Source organism: Sprattus sprattus (assembly GCF_963457725.1).
Source record: "Sprattus sprattus genome assembly, chromosome: 17".
Taxonomy (NCBI): domain Eukaryota; kingdom Metazoa; phylum Chordata; class Actinopteri; order Clupeiformes; family Clupeidae; genus Sprattus; species Sprattus sprattus.
The window spans coordinates 12,089,069-12,108,601 of NC_137915.1; the positions used below are offsets into that span (position 1 = coordinate 12,089,069).

Sequence of the window (19,533 nt, forward strand, 5' to 3'; positions counted from 1 at the left end):
TTGCATCTAAATCAACAGTGCTGGTTAAGGATGTATTTCTGAACTTCTAAGATGACCACGAGTATGGCCAGACTCCAGCTAGATTAAAAGTAATGACAGAGAAGGACAACAGGTGTCAGAGTGGTTTTGCAGTTCCAAGATCCAAAGCCCTTATCGAAGTAATTGATTTGTTAGAAATTCCAAACAAACAAAAACTATTCAGTAGTTCAGAGATCTGGAGGTCATGCCCTCTCCCTCCCTCCCCCCTCCCCCCTCTCTGTATTGCAGGAACCAGTCGAACGTGCGGCGCATGCACACGGCGGTGAAGCTGAACGGGGTGGTGGTGAACAAGTCGCAGGGGGCGCACCTGGTGCTCCTCAACATGCCGGGCCCGCCCAAGAACCGGGGTGGAGATGAGAACTGTATCCTTTAGCACCTCATTGTGTTTATCTGAAGGGTGTTTGTTTGTTTGTTTGTTTGTTTGTGAATTTATTTATTTATTTATTTATTTTTCACGCATTTCAATGCAATAACAGCACAGATGTTCAAATCATGGGAAGACATTGTATAAATGTAAAAAATTGCAGTCGTGGTTCACAAATATTGCAACATTGCAATTTGTTACGTTCTGATTAGCCAGTTAGGATGATTCTCTGATTGGCTCGTTTAGATCATCTGACCTGTGTGTTCCTTCCTTGACTGCTGTGCTCAGACATGGAATTTCTGGAGGTTTTGCTGGAGGGTCTCAACCGGGTCCTCTTGGTGCGGGGCGGCGGCCGCGAGGTCATCACCATCTACTCTTAAAGACTGCGTTGCCGTGGGTAGCAGCCTTCAGCCCCCCTCTCCTGCGATGCCTCGACAGTTCCGGAAAAATCCATTTAGGGGCAGGGGGCTTTTAGCAGTGGCATTACAACTGGCGGTGTTTCTTTCAAGGGTGGGGTGCCCCTTCTGGCGACCCTGCCATGGGGCATGCCACACAAGAGTGACCCCCCCATCTTCAGCCGAGGGCCAGAGCTGAATACTACCATTTTTATGTTGCCACGGCAACAGACTGTCTTTGCCCACCCCCCGGGTTGTCGTGCTTGGGTTTGTCAGTCTCCCTAGTGTGTGTGTGTGTGTGTGTGTGTGCGCACACAATGCATCCTCTTTGTGTATGTTAATCTGTAATAGCAAATGTACATTAAGCAGACCATGGCAGTGTATGTAAGACGCATAATCTCATGTTGCTCTTATTGTTTCTTTTTGGTTGTATCTCTCTTTTGGGGGGGGGGGGGTGGGGGGGTCCAGGTTTGGGGTGGGGGTAATTATGAAGAAAGAGACGCACATTTCCATACAGTTTGGCTGCTCTCTCTCCCTGACCAGAGACATTTAACTAGCCTATGAAGACGCTTTGAATCTATACTGAGCCTATTCCTCAAAGGATTAGGGTATGAAGAGAGTGATTTTGACATTTCTCAAGACACTCGATGTGCTATACCTTCAGAGCTGGCATATAATACATATTATGTCTGTTTTTTGAGGGAGTCAGGGGGGGAGCTTTACCAGGCTTTCTATGTGACCCAGACGATACCAATCGCCTGTTCCACAATACCTTCTGTTTCTGCAAGTCCGACAGAGGTCTTCTTTTAAGTCCCATATTCTCACAAAACTGTATGTCATATGAAGGGATTGCATTATCTGTTTTTGTTGTGTGCTGGGGGGGGGGGGGGGGTGGGGGGGGTGGGCAGGGTTATGCAAATGTATTCTCAGTTTTTTGGCTGTGTGTGTCAAGGATGGGAGATGTTCGGTGTTTAGGCCCAATGCGTAAGTGTGCGATCAGAATGTGCAATAGTTGTTCCTATGTGAAGTGACAAAAATATCTATACACACACAGTATATCTCTTGAACGGGTCTGGACGAGCCTTCCCAAGCAACAGCTGATTCTGGTCCAGGTCCGGCCCACTTTAGGCTAGTTTGGGTTGGTCATAAGCTCTGGCTGGACGGGCGCCTGAGGGTCTGCGGAGAGTCAAACGAGTAACCATTGCATCGGGAGCATAGCCATAGGGAAACCCCTCATGAAGGGAGTCTTCATTCATTTCAGTCTTTACTGGCCACTGCTGCCACCATATTTACACGCCGCTATCGTGCTGCTTCAGAAACAGTTGTGTACCAAAGCTTAGACGCAAATCTCAGTGTTGCTGTTATCGTGACTAGTCGTCATGGTGAGGATGGGTTGGAGTGTGGGTGAGCGAGCGAGCGGGAGACATGGGAGTGGATTTAAACGACTACCCTCACATATCTACCAAAGCAGCCATCTCCTGGAGGAAGAGGAGGAAGTAGTTGAAATAAAGACCTACAGTACATATGATTATTGTATATCAGTAGACTGAGGTTGGTGATGATGCACTATTTCTGTGTCTTTGCACACCAGGTCAAAATGTCGTTTTTGTCATTGTCGTCGTTGTTCTTTTAAGTAGAGTAGCCATTTTGATTCGAAAGGCTCCACACAACAATGTTTGTTGTTTTATTTTTTTGACTTTTTTTTTTAATCTTTTAAATCTTTTAAAGTTTTGGCTTTATCACTCAGACGTTGACTGGAATCAGTAGGAAGCAGTTCATCATCACAGTACTCAACAGCAAATACTCATGATCTCATGTGTAGTGAGTTGTAGTTACATTGTGTCTTGTGATTTGAATTTATTCCAGCCGATCATTTTTAGGATTTTTTTCTTTTTCTTCTTCTTCTCTAGGTTACTGAGGAAGCCGTTGTTTCAGTGTAACTCATACTTTTATCCAGCACTGTTATGTTGTGAAATTGTAAAATGTTACGTATTTTTTAGCAAAATATTCGATGTTCTGACATTGTATCATAGGAGAAAATGTGCCAAACTTTTCAAGTAAGGAAGAACTGGAAGCATTTGCTCTTTATGTTCCTCCCGTTGGCTAACACAAGCAATGGGACGGCTCCTCTCGTACCATCTGACCAATTGGACGGCTCCTGTAGCACCATCTAACCAGTATGGAATCGACCAATAAAACACAGCATTTTAAAAAAGTGTCAGTCAGACGGTGCTCTTTTGACACCATCACTATGAGTAGGAAGCGCAACATTAAGAAGAGAATCTGTGGAGATGAAAGATGCAGTAGTTTATTCACTGAGGCTATGGTGCTGAATTGAAAAAGTGGCTGCTATGATAAGAAATTGGCCCAAGGTGTCAGTTCACATCAGCTGTAGCTACCCCTCATCCCTGCAGGGGGGGTAGTTGTGCATTGCACAGCATAGCACACAACACACTTGTGCATAAACGGTGTGACCCTCCTGAAATTCTAAAATTAAAGCTGTACATTGTTCAGAATATTTCTCTGGTACCTTTCTGCTAGCTCTGCAATTATTCATTACCAAAGCACTGTGTAATTGTGTTTGTTTGTTTTTTCGACAGTACTTTGTGGTGGTGTACCTTAGAGCTGACCAGCAATGTATGTGTTTATTTTTCCCACACTATACTCATTTACTCTGCAGTTTTTTATAGCCTCTCTAAGTCATAACATCATATTCTTGACTATCGATATTTGCTCTGTCTCTAGGACAGACGGGCGTCTATTTTATTTCTTACGGGGTTGGTGAGGTACAACTGTGACCATCTCTCTCTCTCTCTCTCTCTCTCTTCTAATCTACTGGCTATTTTCAGTAAATCCTGCTTTTGGGCCTGCTAGAAGGGCAGGAGAAGGCTAGCTCTGAAAGAGGAAGTAGTTTAAAATGACAGCGGATAGCGTTCTCCACTCAAACACGGGCATGTGTCCACTGTATGAAGCGGGAGTATGCAAACCTAAACAGATAGCTATGATGATAAGAGCTAGGTGAGTAGAGGGATTAAGCTTGATCACAGGGAGATGAGCACATCAACATAGACCCTCTCAGACGCACATAGCAGAGACACAGGCATAGGTAATAGCATATGAATGAGAATGTAATCTACCTCAAGGAGGTCTTACTAGAGGTCAACACCTGTGCAATCATTCTCCCAGTTGTTTGGGCGTGTGTGTGTGTGTACACAAAGTGTGTATTGTCTTTCATTTCCCCAATCCTCTATTCTGAGGAATGGCCTGTGTGTTTGTGTGTGTGTGTCTGTAAGCGCGTGTGCATACATGCAAATGTGTATGCATCACTGGCCTATGCATCATTAAGAGGTCAGCTGTGTGTGTGTGTGTGTGTGTGTGTGTGTGTGTGTGTGTGCATGCATTTGAGCTGTTATGCTTTCTAGATGGACAGTCATAACAAAGACCTGTGAGATGTTAAATGTGGGTGCAAACATAGTGGAGCTTAGCCCTTTAAATTAAATTTGTGCCTCTTGAGTAATTTAAATAAAGTGCTGGAACATACCACATTGGTTGTCTCTCATGCTTTGCTTTGTGTCGTGATGGTGCGGCCATACCAGTTGGTTTCCTTTTAAAGGGGAGTGAATTCATATGCATTAACTCAACCACTAGTCATTCGGATGAAAGGTCAAAGCAAATGTGATTTTATTCTGTTTTCTCTCTAGATGGACTTTTTCACCATTACCATTACAGAGATCAATGAAAGTAGGGGTTGATTTAGATCTGTTGCACTGATCAATAAACTGATTAAGCGTAGGGCCCCTGATGCCATCTCCTTGATGAACACCAGAGGCTGGGATCCATAAAGATGGCGGCTCACGAGGGCGCCTCACTCTGGCGCTGCCATCTGAGCGTGTATGGTCAGAGCAGCGAGGTCATAAATACAGAAAATCCTCTTAGCCATAGATAAGCTCAGGGCTTTCAAGCACACAGGAAGTGATTGGCAGGTGACACTGTCATTTATAGATTGAGTGATGTTGCACAACAAGCTTTCTCTCTCCTCCCTGGAAGTGACCTTGTAGCTGACCAGGGCGGTCACAGAGGTCAAAGCCTCTGTAGGAACTATGACAAATGAGGGGTCAGTGAGACACAGAGGGCCTTGTGCCTTCTGTAAATCCACTTCTGTAAGACCTTTACTGGGGCTTATCATACAGTTACACTGGGTCACCTTACCAGAGCTGCATGTATTTGCAGTTTAGTTAAAAAAAAAAAAATGCAGTGTGCTTGCTATTAAAAAAAGGCAACGCTGATTATCTTTAGGTCAATATGACCTGAAATAACCTTTGATGTAGAACAAGCATGAGATGCTATATCTCTCTCAGTGTATGATAAGCTAGCCCTTTTCCTCATACTCAACATTACATAGACTGTTAAAAAAAAAAAAAAAATCTTTCTATTTCTTTATGAATCTTTATTATATTAGCGTGTTAAGTTCTTACCATCGCATTTGTATTGATGAGAGAAGTTTGCATAATAACTCATTTTTTGACAATTTAGAGATGTTATGAGAAGATCAGTGGATCAGTTGTTTAAAGCGTGGGAAAATAGCTAACTTTGCTGAGATAAAAACTTAGGCGGACCCATTTTGAACATTGAATTGTTGTAATTGGCTCATTCAGAAGGTGGCGCAATTTAAATATCATAATCTAAACTGTCTAAGAACAATATTGGTGCTATCTTGGGGGACAACATTTCCCTCTCATTTGTGATGCATGTGCCCTTCTGGAGACATGGAATCAGCAGACTTTGCAAACCTATTTGGTTGAATTCTAGACAAGTAATTGTAACACTGTGCAAAACTGTAAAGCTGCACATATAGTTATAAGGAAAATAGAGTTGAATCCTGGGTGATAATGCCCGTGAGGGTAATAATTGTTACTTTTTCTTAGGACAATAGGAGGCTTAGGTAATAACAGGAGAAATCATGATGCATTTTAGATAAGATAAGATTAGATTAGATTCAATTCTATTGGTATTGGGCAAAGTACATTTACAAAGCCAGTGAAATGCAGTTAGCATCTTACCAGAAGTGCAAAAGGATATAAGAATACCTTACAGTGTGTACATTCTTATTAACAGTAAAGAGCAACATACGGATTATTATATAGAAAGGTGAAGTGGACAGAGTTGGATATAAGGTTTGTATATTGTACAGTATGGTTAAAATATGTACAGTTTGTTTGTATGTACAATATAAATAAAAGTAATGTGAACATTGTGAGAGGTTCAGCCCGTGCAAGAATGAGCAGTGCAGATATAAAGTACTGAGACAGTGCAGATATAAAGTACTGAGACAGTGCAGATATAAAGTACTGAGACAGTGCAGATATAAAGTACTGAGACAGTCCAGATATAAAGTACTGAGACTGCACTAATGAGTGCAGCAGCGTTTGGGCTGTGGTGTGGGGTTCAGCAGGGTGTCCGCCTCAGGGGAGAAGCTCGTCCTGAGCCTGCTGGTGCGGGAGCAACAAGGGGCGATTTAATGGCAATCGAGTGTTAATATGTCAAATACTCTGTGCATAACACTGAGCAACACGTGAAGGAAAAAACAGGACATGTTATCAATGGCACTGCAATGGTAGCTACATATTTAAGTGTGCATGTATTCAAAAGGTCCATGTTAAATCTCACTCACTCATTTCCGTGCACTTTCCACAGATACACAAAATCAAGAGAACTTTTCTACTGTGGCTATGACCAGCACAGATCTACACATTTATACATGGAGATGTGGTAGTACTCCTGCTTAACACAGTCATTTTATTTACATCTCTCTCCACACACACACACACACACACACACACACACACACACGGACATGCCTGTAGTGTGTCTCTGTGGTCCAGACGTTGTTCCCAGACATGTGGGTCACATGCTGGTCACACGTCCCCGAATCACGTCGCAAGCTCCAGCAGCAGAGATGCCGCAGCGTGACAATCTGATTCAATTAGGCTCCAGTCATCCAACCCCCCCCCCCCCACACACACACACACACACACACAGAGACACACACACACACACACACACACACACACACACAGATACACAGACACACACACACACACACACACACACAGATACACAGAGACACACCCACACACCCACACACACACACACACACTCACTCACACACTCACTCACACACACACACACGCACACACACACACACACACACACACACACACACACACACACACACACACACACACCAAGGGGACAGTGATAGCAAGCCCAGCCCAAACAGCAGGCTGGAGGTGAAATGAGGAGTCACACTCATGATATCCAGAGGTTAAGTTTTTTTTTTTTTTAACAGTCGGTTATTTCTGTGGGCTGTGAGTGAAGACGGTCAGTAGAGAGAGAGAGAGAGAGAGAGAGAGAGAGAGATTTTGCAGTGGTTCAAGTGGTGAAACACCCAAATGACTCAGTCATTGGCCCACACTGTCCACCACTCCACCCCCCTGTGTACGGACTGACCTCTGCACGCACACTGAGACAGGTTCCATCAGACTCAGGATGAGGCAAAGTGCTGTTGTGGCCGTTTAGATAACCCTAATGTTTACAGTTGTTTGCCCAATCAATGAGCAGCTCGCCACTAACAAAATACAAGGCAGATTACATCACGGAAGCGGGGGGGGAATAGTGTGGGCCTGTGGAAGGCTGCAATGCAGAAACTCTAAAGCTAGTTGTGACACGTATTACATCACTAGTAGTTCAGCCTTTTGACAGTTCGCTTATCAATGTCATCTGTACCCACAATAACTTGTGTCGTGTCTCGCTCTTGGGAAAGTCAATCTAAAACCAAGTTTAGAGGAGGGACATTTATTGAAATTGACATGCATTCTGCCTGTAGGCTAATGTTGATTCTCTAACTAAGTAATAGAGACAGAGGACCATTATATAGCATTATGCCAACTGCCCTAGTTTTCACACACTGAAATTTACAGAATTTCCTATGTCATCCCAAACATCATATGAATGTCCGTATAATATCACTGCATTGCGTGAGTAACAAACGGTGACGTGTATAACAGCTAAGTGACAGCCATCAAAAAGGTGTGTGCTGACCTTCCTCTGTATGTAATTACACTCCACTGAAATATCAGGCTATTAGCAGAATTACACAGGAGATCGGTTGAGGCAGGTACCACACAAGGCCACAGGTGCAGTGCATACACTCTTGATCCGACTCAGGCCCACACTCTCACATTGTTCAGAAAAGAAAACGATTGAGCCACACATTTTGGTGACCTGAAGAAATTAAACGATAAAAAACAGCCTTGTTATATTTGCATTACGTTAGACTGGATCCATGCCGTTACATTACATTGGATAACCTCTCAATGCATAAAAGCGCCTAACATGAACATTACAGATCTTCTGGAGAGGCAGTTTCGTTGCAGGTGAGTAGTCTGTGAATTCTTTTAATCTGAAACACTCCTTTAAACCCATTCAAGTCAGTGAGTCTGTTCAGAGTGATGCGCTCAGACGAAGTGTTTCATCTGAATGGACCGCTTCACATCGCACAGACCCTTGCAGTCCCTGGAGGCACATTGTGTCACTTCTCACGCAGGAATCAGCAAATTAAGGCGATGTGACAGAGCGATTGAGAGACTCCCCCTGTGCAAGGAGGGGGGGGGGGGGGGGGGGGGGGGGGGGGGGGGGGGGGCTCACTCCCAAGAATGCCTGAGAGGCTGGAGAGCAACGATCGCATCAGTATCAGGAAATTCAAATGCTAGCTGCTAGCTATGAGGGCTATTCCTCACAGAAATCAAAGCAGTTCCCTGAAAGAACGCTGAACCGTGATAAGGAGATCTGTCAAACATTTCCATTTTTACCCCACACACATGTAAGTAAGTAAATAAGATTTTATTTATATAGCACATTTCTACAAGAGTTGCAGTTCAAAGTGCTTGCAGTTAGAGTATACTCAAATGCTAAAATCTATATTGGGATTACACAACACACAAATATTTTAAATAGACTGCAACATGTAGTTTTTCTAGCGGAAAAATTGAAATTCTGTGAGGTCTACCACAAACCTGAGGCCCTGCATAGCTGGGTCCACTAAACAAACATGGTTCCATCATGTTAGAATGTCGTATATACAGCCGCGGAAAAAATTAAGAGACCACTTCAAAATTAACAGTTTCTCTGGTTTTACTATTTATTGGTATGTATTAAAGTATAAATTACATTTTTGTTTTATTCTATAACCTACTGGCAACATTCCTACCAAATTTCAAATAAAAATATTGTCATTTAGATAATTTATTTGCAGAAAAATGACAATTGGTCAAAATAGCAAAAAAGATGCAGTCTCTTCAGATCTCGAATAATGCAAAGAAAACAAGCTCATATTCATTTTTAAACTACACAATACTAATGCTTTAACTTAGGAAGAGTTCAGAAATCAATATTTGGTGGAATAACCTTGATTTAAAATCACAACTTTCATGTGTCTTGGCATGCTCTCCACCAGTCTTTCACATTGCCGTTGGGTGACTTTATGCTACTCCTGGCGCAAGAATTCGAGCATTATTTCTATGTATTACACCTTTAATAACCTAGGGTTAAATTCCAGTTCATTTGTAGTAAGAAGGAGTGATGGTTAGAATCAAAGTAATGAGTCAATGATTAATGTTTACTGGTCCATTAGTCCATGTCAGGCAAAGATGACTGATAGTAGGAAGCCTCGGGAGTGGACCATAACAACCATGGTCACTGAATCTCACTCATACCCATGACAATACAAGTAATACTACATTTAATATGTCTGTCAGAAATATATCATAAGGTAAGCCGATAATGTAATTTGATGTTTATGAAACTAACTTGAGTTTGTAAAGCAACACATTTAAAATGGTGCGTAAAACCCTTTTGCCTACCTTCACAAAACAAAGATCTTGGGTCTCTTCATTCTGTTGTGGCCCTGTAGTGCTTTAAAGGCCTGATAATGACTTCAGCACTTCCAAAAGACCACATTTAAGATACAATTTGAGAGAGCTTAGAAAGGCCTGTCTGTAGTCCATGTTACCTTTGACCTTTGGATAATACTACCATAGGTAAGCTATAAAGATAGCACAGAGAAACATCAGATCTAACATATATATTGGAATGAAAATGTAGGTATCGCTCCTGAGCAAAATTTTCCTAAATGTTCCATGGCAGCCCACAAAACACACCAAAGATGAAAAAACTACACCAGTGAGGAAACCAAAAAAGGAAATAAGAAAACATGATTGTGGACATTATCAACACATATGATAAACTATACCTCACTCTCTCTCTCTCTCTCTCCCTCTCTTTCTTACACACACACACACACACACACACACACACGCAGTCGCACACGCAAACAGGCGAGATTTAGATCATGAGTTAATTGAGAAGGAGTCTGGAACTGAAAGGGTTAAAAATGGAGAGGGCTGGACGGGGACAGTGACGTATCACGCGCACGGACCACGGCACAACGGGGCTGCAACATCAATAACAAGTAGCATTTCACATCGGATCCGCGGGCACTCTGTGCTTTAAAAACCATGGACCCGCCAAGGCCAATTTCAGTGGATGGATCCTAATTTTAAAAATGATTTAGCTGATGAGAATATCCGCGGATTAACTGGTGGTTTATTTGAAGAACTGGTTAGTGGCAGTGAGAGAGCGATGTGCTTATTGTAGAGCACCGCAGACTGCGTTGCATATCCTGCAAGAAACTGATAAGAATGGTGCATCCGTGTAGCGATATTAAAACGCTCTGAATTTTAATAGTGTGCTTTAGTGGTGGGTGTTGCCTAGTCCGATTTCCATGGCGAGGCAACCCGAGCGGGTACGAAAATGCATGACAGCGGGTCGTTTTGCGCAGGTGGATGGCCACCTGATGTGAAGGAGTCGCTGTCCTTTTCTCTCCGCGTTTTTGCCGCGTTGTTATAGTGCGAGGCTGCGATGGCAGCGCAGAAGCCCGGAATAAAGCTGTGAAGACGGCGAAAGGCGAGCCATGCTGCCCGGGGTCGGCGTGTTTGGCACGAGCCTGACCGCGAGGGTAATCATCCCCCTCTTGAAGAACGAGGGGTTCTCCGTGAAAGCTCTGTGGGGACGAACGCAAGAGGAAGCTGAGGAGCTAGCCAAGGAGATGGATGTGCCCTTTTACACCAACCGGATCGACGACGTGCTGCTGCATCAGGATGTAGATTTGGTTTGCATTAACCTGCCGCCGCCACTCACTAGGCAGATCGCTGTCAAAACACTGGGTAAGTTCAGGATGGAAAGCAAGAGGCAGGGATTTTTTTGTGTGAGTGTAACCAAGTCATTGCGTGCCAAATATCGACATTCTTCACATACGCGTGAGATAAGCTACATGTTAATCCGTCTGTCGATATTTGATAGATTTATGAGAGGCAACTCGTGGGACCGGTGTTTTTTTAATATATATATATATTTACAGATGAATTATCTGTGTTATAATGTCTTTTTCTCAAGCCATGATGCTGATATGTGTCGATTCGGTAGCCCAAATTAGGCTGCAGTGTAACCGTTTGTGGGCAAGTCTCACTCTCACAATAGAGCGATATCGTTCCTCTGGTTTAACGTGTTCGTGGTGGACAAGGCTACGTCATACTGAAATAACGATATCGTGTTCATCAGTTTTAAAAGCCTGAGTTTTCAAGCATCTGTTTTCTGAGGCTGCTGCAGGTCTGCCATTTTGCCTATTGCCTGTCCCAAATTCAGACGTGTTCAAAGCACCACACCCACTTCCAACACCATTTGCTAGTGTAGGTTGGCACGCTTGAATTTGGGTTTGTACTGTAGCCTAATAGGCAAGTAACTGCCTAAACCTTATTGTCAGTCTCACAGATATTATGATTTAATGCCCTACTTGGTGCCACTAAGGTTAGTCTCCTTGTCATTACTGTCTATTCACAGATGTGCCTATCCGTCAGGTCAAGCCAGCTGTTAGTCACTGTTATCCCATGACTAGGCTGAAAGACCTGCTTTCTCCAAACATACCTGACCAATGAATCACTGTAAGTCAGAGACTGACTGAGCCACTCACTGTCCAGAAACCTCCATGCCTGCTCATGGACTGTAGTCAGATGAATATGTAGCCTGCGTTGTGTGGACAAGCACAGTCCCGCATCGGACTTGAACTTGCAACCTCTGGCGTGGGAGGCAGGCCTGCTAACAAGGAGGCTAAAACCCATGGGTGTTAGCATCTGTCGCTAGCATGTCTAAGGTGTCAGGGAGTGAGGTTTACTCACTGCATAGCACTGTACAGTTACACATCATTGACACATTACCAGACAGGACTGATGCACACTTGGATCCAGTGACAGCAGAAAATAGCCGTGGGAGCCCAAGTCTGATTCATTTTCCGGACGTGTGATCATGTCCCATGACCCAAAAATAAACCTGGGCTGGCCGAGTGTCTGAGCCAGCCAGCATCAGCGCGGCTGGCGGATCATGATACACTCTTTGATGACCGCAGGTGGTTTGGCGCTTACGTAAGAGACGAGAGGCTTCAGTGGCAGGACTGCACTGTGAGGAGGGGTTGGGGGTTGTCTCTCGCTGTGAGTTATTACAACTCTCAGTAGCATGTCAAACAGTGGGTCATGATCTAGCCTGTTGGCCTGAGGGTGACCACTGCGTCTCTCTCTCTCTCTCTCTTTCTTTCTTTCTTTCTTTCTTTCTCTCTCTCTCTCTCTCTCTCTCTCTCGCTCTTATGCTGCATTGCATCTCTGTAATAAAGGGTGGCTGTGTATTGGCATTACTGTTTAATGAGATGTTGAGCAGACATAATCTCACTGGAGGTGCCCTGCATAATTATCGTGACCTTCAGCAGAAACCTGTGATGCCGCATCAGAAGGGTTTTTAAAGCTCATAGCTTACCTTGTCAAGTAAAGAGCTTCCTTATCGATACTTCAAATCACTAAGGGAAATGAGACTGGGTTTTTTTCACAAAACCTCCTGTACAAGCTATTACAAATGTCCTGAAATGCTGTTTCACAAACTCATAGCTGGGGTTTCAGGGGAAACAGTCTGTTGATAGAAAAAGCACTGGTACAGTATAAACCACATATTCTGTACTCTCAGTGAGGTTAATATTATCCATGGGCAATAATGCGCATTGCCTCCATAGCAGTGAGTCCAGATGTTGAGGACATTGTATACGTGCTTATGAGAATTCTTCTTCTTGATGAATGAAATAACTGCATGTCTGAAGCTGCAGACATCTGGTTTAGAGTAGGCTATAGGCCCCAGAGATTGCCTTGTCTTTTGAGCTGCAAGCTGACCTTATCTACTCTGGCTGTAGGACATGGAGACATTGAGTTCAGATCATGGAATAAAAGGTGTATGAAAGGCTGGGCTCATATACTGTTTACACAAGACATACTTGTACATTGTCATCATGTACCCTCAGTAAAATGTGGCCAACAGTTACCCTTAGCCACCTGTAGTTACCCACAATTCCTCTCTAAAGACTTGAAATGTGTGGTACATTCAGAACCATGCATCCCAGTTTACAGAAGGTTCGGTTACCAGACTGCCATCACCTAGACCTGCTCTCTGAGATTTCCAGAACCACTGCCTCAGCACTGGTCTCTAGTAGCTATTAGCTCCTGGTTGTTACTGTGGGGGAGTTTTACTGCAGTGATCTCTTTTGGGACTTGAGTTTGCTCTCTTAACACAGTGTGAATGCGGTGTGTTATAATCCTGGTCAGTTATAATCTGTCAACAAATAGCAAATGTGCTTAATCCAAAGAAGAGATGAGCTTGTATAGGGTTATTTGGTTTGTTGTCTTTAAATTATTGCTAAGAATGATGAACATAGACAAACGATAGGTGTGATGGGAGATGGGAGTGTAACTGATAGATTCGCATTTAAACTTCCTTCCTTTCAGGCTGTAGTACTATATTGTCATACATATATTTTGATGTACTAAAGTGTACAATATTTCATACATTGTCATATCTAATGGTATGCCACATAGTTATGTTAAGTTTACCAAACGACCATCATTGGCATCCATGTAGCTTTTATCGTAATTCACATGCTGTGAGAAAACACCTAGGATAAAGTTGGTACGTGGAGTCTGCGGGCCCAGGAATGTTTGGTGACTGTGGTGCTCGAAAGGTTGAGTCAGAATGCAAATGTACTTCCCTCTCGCAGGGTGTGGGATGATCTTTATCAGGTCGGTGCTGCCTGTTTGCCTTGTGCGGCGAGTCGATAAGGCTAATCAGCTAGCCCAGAGGAAGAATGCAGGCTTGGAAAGCAACACAATGCCAATATAAACCGGCCAGAGAGAATGGGGGAAATATTTACGGCCGCCTCTCAAGAGGATCTTCTCTCCTTGGGAGAGTGTGTGGGGAATTCTGTTTCTGGTGCAAGTGAGCGAGTGAGTGAGTGAGTGAGCGGGCGCAGAAAATATTACTGAACAGAAACCAGGGCTTTTCAGAGTCTGCTGGGAAACTGTTCCACGGCATAGTGACACTTCACCACCCACCAGCACGCACACACACACACTCGCATTCACGCAGTCTCTCTCACACACACACACACACACACACTGCATGTGACTGAATTACAGCAAAACCAGTCTGTCCTGCTGGCCAACATTACTTCAGCCCATGGGGATGGGGATTTCTCTTTCTTTATCCCCCCCCCCCCCTGCCCTCCTGCATTCCTCAGGAACTTTCCTAGTCCTTTGTGTGTGTGTGTGTGTGTGTGTGTGTGTGTGTGTGTGTGTGTGTGTGTGTGTGTGTGTGTGACTGTGTGTGTGGACTTGGCACTCTGGAGAGTAACACAGCATTAGGATTACCACAGCAGTGTTTCACAGATATTCGTTTTTCTTCTCTCTCCCTCCCTTTCTCTCTCTCCCTCTCTCTCTCTCTCTCTGTTTGGGAGGATGGTGTCTAAAAGTGGATCAAGTGTGTGGATCATGGAAGCTTTTGTGTTATTTATGTGTTGTCAGGAGAGGCCACTTACCTCTAGCTCTCCCTGTTCCATCCAGGCCTTAAATCCATGATTCACGAGAATATAGAACATGCAGGAGGATTATTACGCACGCTTGTTTCTCCAAATTTGTCCTTGTGTCAAAACGCAGTCAAGATTAATCCCCGCCACAGCTGTTCACATTGCCTATTAAAGAAGAACTCCAGAGGGAATCATATTCCCAGAAATGTCTGTGGCGCCTTTTATATCAAACCTTCATATCAGCTCACAACATTGCAAGATGGGTACCACTGCAAACATGGGCAACAGTAGATAGACACCGAAGGCCAGTCCACACTAATAATTACTGTCATAAAAACAAATGTAAATACTATAGTTTCAACATTAAAACATGAGTTATATTTCCCTATATTTTCCCTTCAGTTGGTCGGTGTGGACACTTATATCGTTAAAGTTACAGTTGTCGTTATTTTTATTGTTAATAGTGTGGACAGCCTGTGACTATTGATCAACTGTGGTTCTGAGCTGGTGTTGAGATGCAGAATCTGGTTCAGCTGCGGTTCTGATCTGGTGTTGAGCTGCAGAATTAGGTTCAGCTGCGGTTCTGATCTGGTGTTGAGATGCAGAATAAGGTTCAGCTGCGGTTCTGATCTGGTGTTGAGATGCAGGATCAGGTTTAGATGTGGGTTGGGTCCATTCCCTTGTTGACCGCTGTCTGAACGCTGTCTTGTTTATCCTAGTCATTGATTGTAAAAAAGATGGACATCATGGTGTCACGTCATGCATTCTGAAGAAATTAAGCTAAAATAGTTCGTCCATTCTGGCCAAATTGGAACCAGAGTTTGTGCATAGGTGCTTTTTGGAGCCAGAGCATGAGTAGTAAGCCGAAAATCGGCCAGGTCCACCCAGAATGAACCATATTTGGTTACATTTCTGCCATTTTTAAATGTCCCTCCAATGGCTTCACTTTTGACTGAGTGTATGCTGTCCATTGTTGTTACAGTCATTGGTCTGTGTGATTTCGCTGCATTCCCCATTTGCGTCCTAGGCCCCAGTGGGGTAGTCTAGACAACCGCTCTCCACCCAGGCACCCGTGATGGATGTCTTACTGGCTCACATTCGGGGAGGATAGGTGGAGACCCTCACACCTACAACCCATAATACTCACAAAGCCTTCCTATCAGACCCTCACCATTAGCAGCCAAATGCTAATATTATTATCAATTTTGAGTAGCTAATTAGTCAACACACTAATATTCAAAGCAGTGCACAGTAGCTAGAGGATCAGTAGACTGATGTTCATTGCTGCTTGGCACAGCTAATAAATCAGTCTCATTAGTTCTCCCCCTCTTGTGGTGTTAATCTTTGACCTGGTGCCACATTCGTCTAGTTTTCTCAAAGTAGATCTCATTGAAAGCTGAAGGCTGGCTATGTGGTAGCCTTTCTTTAGCCAGCTAGCATGTGAGCTAGCATAGTGTCCTCTGCAGTAGTAGCTTTATGGCTTTGTGAATGTAAGAGGTGTTCTTTCAACTGTTGTCACACAGGAAGGAGCTGTCATAGGGCAGCTATTTATGAGCATAACCACAAGGCCCCTGCTTGCATGGCTTATAGAAACTCTACGTCTGTCACCACTCAACACGCTTCCTTGATTGGTTGTTGGGGGGCTAAACACCAGCCTCGTCTGATTGGCTTTGTGTGGCTAATTTGATTGACCTTTGCCGTGTTTTTTTGCTGGGATTGCCTTGTAGACTGGGACAGGCTGTTGGGGGTATTGGGTAACAGGCCTGTGACCACAGATGCAGCGCAACACGCGGCTTCTCATCAGGTTCCTGAAATAGAACAGGGTCGCTAGCAAGCGCTAACCTCATCCAATGCATACAGCATGAAACAAATTAGTACATGTAGGTCTAACTGTGTGTACACTTGTGTTTTTAAACATGCCATAAGATTACAGAATTAGGGCAAGTGGTAAGGTGAGGACATGGTAAATGGTGGACATTTAAGGCTTGGTTAGACCATAGAGTGAATGAATGGAAAAAATATATATTCTTACATAGAGTGTTAACACTAAAAGGTCTATATCCCTCGTCCGGGATATTTTTATTTTTGAGTTTTCGTCTTAGAGACATAAAAAGAACAACCACGGAAACATTGAACCCTTTTCTAATATTATTGCTGAGGTCTTCTAGAATAGAATCATATATTCCATTTGTGCATCAATGTTTTTAGTTAAGCAAAATGTACAAAAACATCAAGGCATGTCAGACAACTTAGAAAAGTCTAAAAGGCCTTGGACCTTAGAGTGTTAAAGTGAGTGAACAGGTCAGGTCTCAGTTGAAGCAGTTCACAGAGTTTGTTGGAGAAAGAGTCCAAGAGCTGAGTTCATAAAGTATGACTAGAAGGTAGTAAACTTGAGATAAAAGGCTTTCTTTTTTCTTGAATTGAGCTTTTCTATTGGCCGTAGCGAGCGGAAATCTGCTCCAGTCCTCTTATCTACAGTCAGACACAATTTCTGATGTTTAGATCCCCTTATATCTCACAATATATAGACTATATCTCCTTGCTCAGATAATTGTATCTAAACAGAGTTTGTTATTGGTTGGTTTTCCTTGAATCTCTCACTTGTTCTCTTCATGGCCTCAATGGTGTCAGATGGAGGATGATATGAGAATCTGAGCCACATCAAGGTCAGATTGGACCTAGAGTCATCTGTCCTCTCTGTACCAAGTAACTGCTCCGGAAAGCTCTTTGTTCTGGACGGGTCCAAATCTCCCCGTGGTTCCCATAGAAACTAGTGATGGAGGCACTCCCTTGCTATGTCTGAATGCCGGGGCCTGTTTTGCAGCGTCTCACAGCTCTTGGCGTTAAGCTGCATACATCCCCATCCCCATTCACATGCAAATGCTGGTGAGTGTGAGAGAGAGAAACTCGGAAAGAAAGTGAGTGAGTGAGAGAAAGACAGAGAAAGAAAGAGACAGAGGGAGAAATGATAGAGAAAGAGACGGAGAGAGAAAGAGACAGAGAGTCTCTGGGAGGGGGTGGGGGGGTTAGGGAGGGTAGGAAACTGCATTGGTCTTTAGGTTCTGTGAAATTGCCTTTGTTGGCTAAATTAATTGGCCCATGGAGCTTCTTGCGGATAACCTCCCCACCCCCAAATGTCTGAGAAGTGAGCATTCCTGAAGGGCCTGGCACTCACACAGCACACACACTAAGCTCATATGTTTAGTTTGAGTATGTGCCCATGTGTTGAGTTAAAATATGAATTTGTCTCACCTCTGCTATTTGTTTATGTAGAGATCAATTCATTTCCTCTTTTTCCTTTCAGGGATTTTTGAGTAATTTGACTCACCAGGGTCCAAGATGGGAAATAATGTTATTTCAAAACCTCCTCAATTGCATGTTCTCACACTGATACTTCTGCATCCCTTTATGATAGCCATCTCTGTGGTGATATCATTATCTCGCCAAATCATTTGGTTTCTCAAGATGTGCAAGTCTGTGGTTGCTCCCAGTTACCACTCCCTAAGGGTGAGGCAAGCTGCAAGAAGTCTATCTGCCTATGTAAACGAGTGTCGTCGCTATGGTTGAATATGCTCTCTGACTGCCATACTAGTGAGCCTGGGATCTTTGGTGTGATCAGGGTGCAATCATGGTTATTACCTCAGAGGCGAGGGATTTGAGGCTGGGTGGGGTGACTGCTCTCCCCCTCACAGGTTGGGAAATCAAAGGTGTTGCAAGTAAAAGCCAATTATCCTACTAATCTCAACTGTCTGTCTCGGAACAAATAATAACGAACAAACCATAAATAACACATCTCTCTCAGTCTGCTAGAGATTCATATGGTACAGCATCAGGCTGGTGTTGTGTGATAGGACCATAGGGAAAGAAACCAGAAGAGCCCTCTTCTTGGTCTGCCTGGAGGACCTCAGCAGGACTTGGGCACATGTTTCAGGGTCCCATGTTTCAGTGATGAACAGGAGTGTGTTTCCTGAAAGCCTAGTTAAACAACAACATTTGAGTGGCTGTCATTTAGAAAACTCTGTCTATGAAAGGTGGTTGCTCAGCAACACTTTTTTGGAAACACAGACCAGTTTGGTGGCAGGATGTCATTGGATGCTTTCTCTCTGCCCTCTGAGTTATTTTGAGTCTGACCCCTTCTGCAACCTTCATTAACCTTATTCAGTTCACAGATTTCCTGAAACGAGCAAAGGTGTGACAGAAATGTGGCTCTGAGCTTGAAGAGATAGGAATCCTTAACTCATCAGTGGCTTGAGCTGAGGCCATATGTACCTTTCTAAATTTCACTCCCTTCAAGCAGTTGCCCATCTAAACTTGTGTCCAAGTCGTTACCCTCAGTATTTCATGAATCTGCGGCAGTAGAGTGAAACTGTATTGGACTGTGTCCCTGTCTAATTGGTAAATGACTTAGGCTCATCTTGGGTCATTTGATTCAATCGCTGCTTCTAAATTGAGGAAGCAGCTCATTGTGAGTAACTGAGTTACATCGGGATTTCCATCAACACACTGCTCAGCACTCTGTTTCACAGCGCTGAACTTCATGAAACCAAGCTGACATTACACTGCAGCCTGCTACAGTTACCAACAGTATGTAACACATGGCCCTGTTCGAGGAGTAAGTGAGTACTGAATGGATTTATCCATAAATTCAGGGATATTTCAGTGGTAGTCACCACACACCAACTGATTAGGGAGACATCTCTTTATTATGTTAGCCTGTTTATTCGTTGCTT

General features: G+C 43.7%; 2 protein-coding genes across 3 annotated transcripts in view; both read left to right on the forward strand.

Annotated features, from left to right (window-relative positions):
- Positions 1-1,036, forward strand: part of slc12a7b (solute carrier family 12 member 7b) — a gene marked incomplete at its 5' end in the record, with an annotated part of 61,197 nt that extends 60,161 nt beyond the window's left edge. For both annotated transcript variants that reach the window (XM_080854773.1, XM_080854774.1), the window contains 2 exons: positions 268-401; positions 692-1,036. In XM_080854773.1, coding sequence (XP_080710899.1) covers positions 268-401; positions 692-783 — 226 coding nt within the window. In that variant the 3' untranslated portion in view covers positions 784-1,036. The remainder of the gene's footprint in view (positions 1-267; positions 402-691) is intronic.
- Positions 1,037-10,317: 9,281 nt separating this feature from the next.
- The window catches only part of gfod1 (glucose-fructose oxidoreductase domain containing 1), a 29,664-nt gene continuing 20,448 nt past the window's right edge, over positions 10,318-19,533 (forward strand). The window contains exon 1 of the mRNA XM_080854893.1: positions 10,318-11,081. Within this exon, the coding sequence (XP_080711019.1) occupies positions 10,829-11,081 (253 nt within the window). The 5' untranslated portion in view covers positions 10,318-10,828. The remainder of the gene's footprint in view (positions 11,082-19,533) is intronic.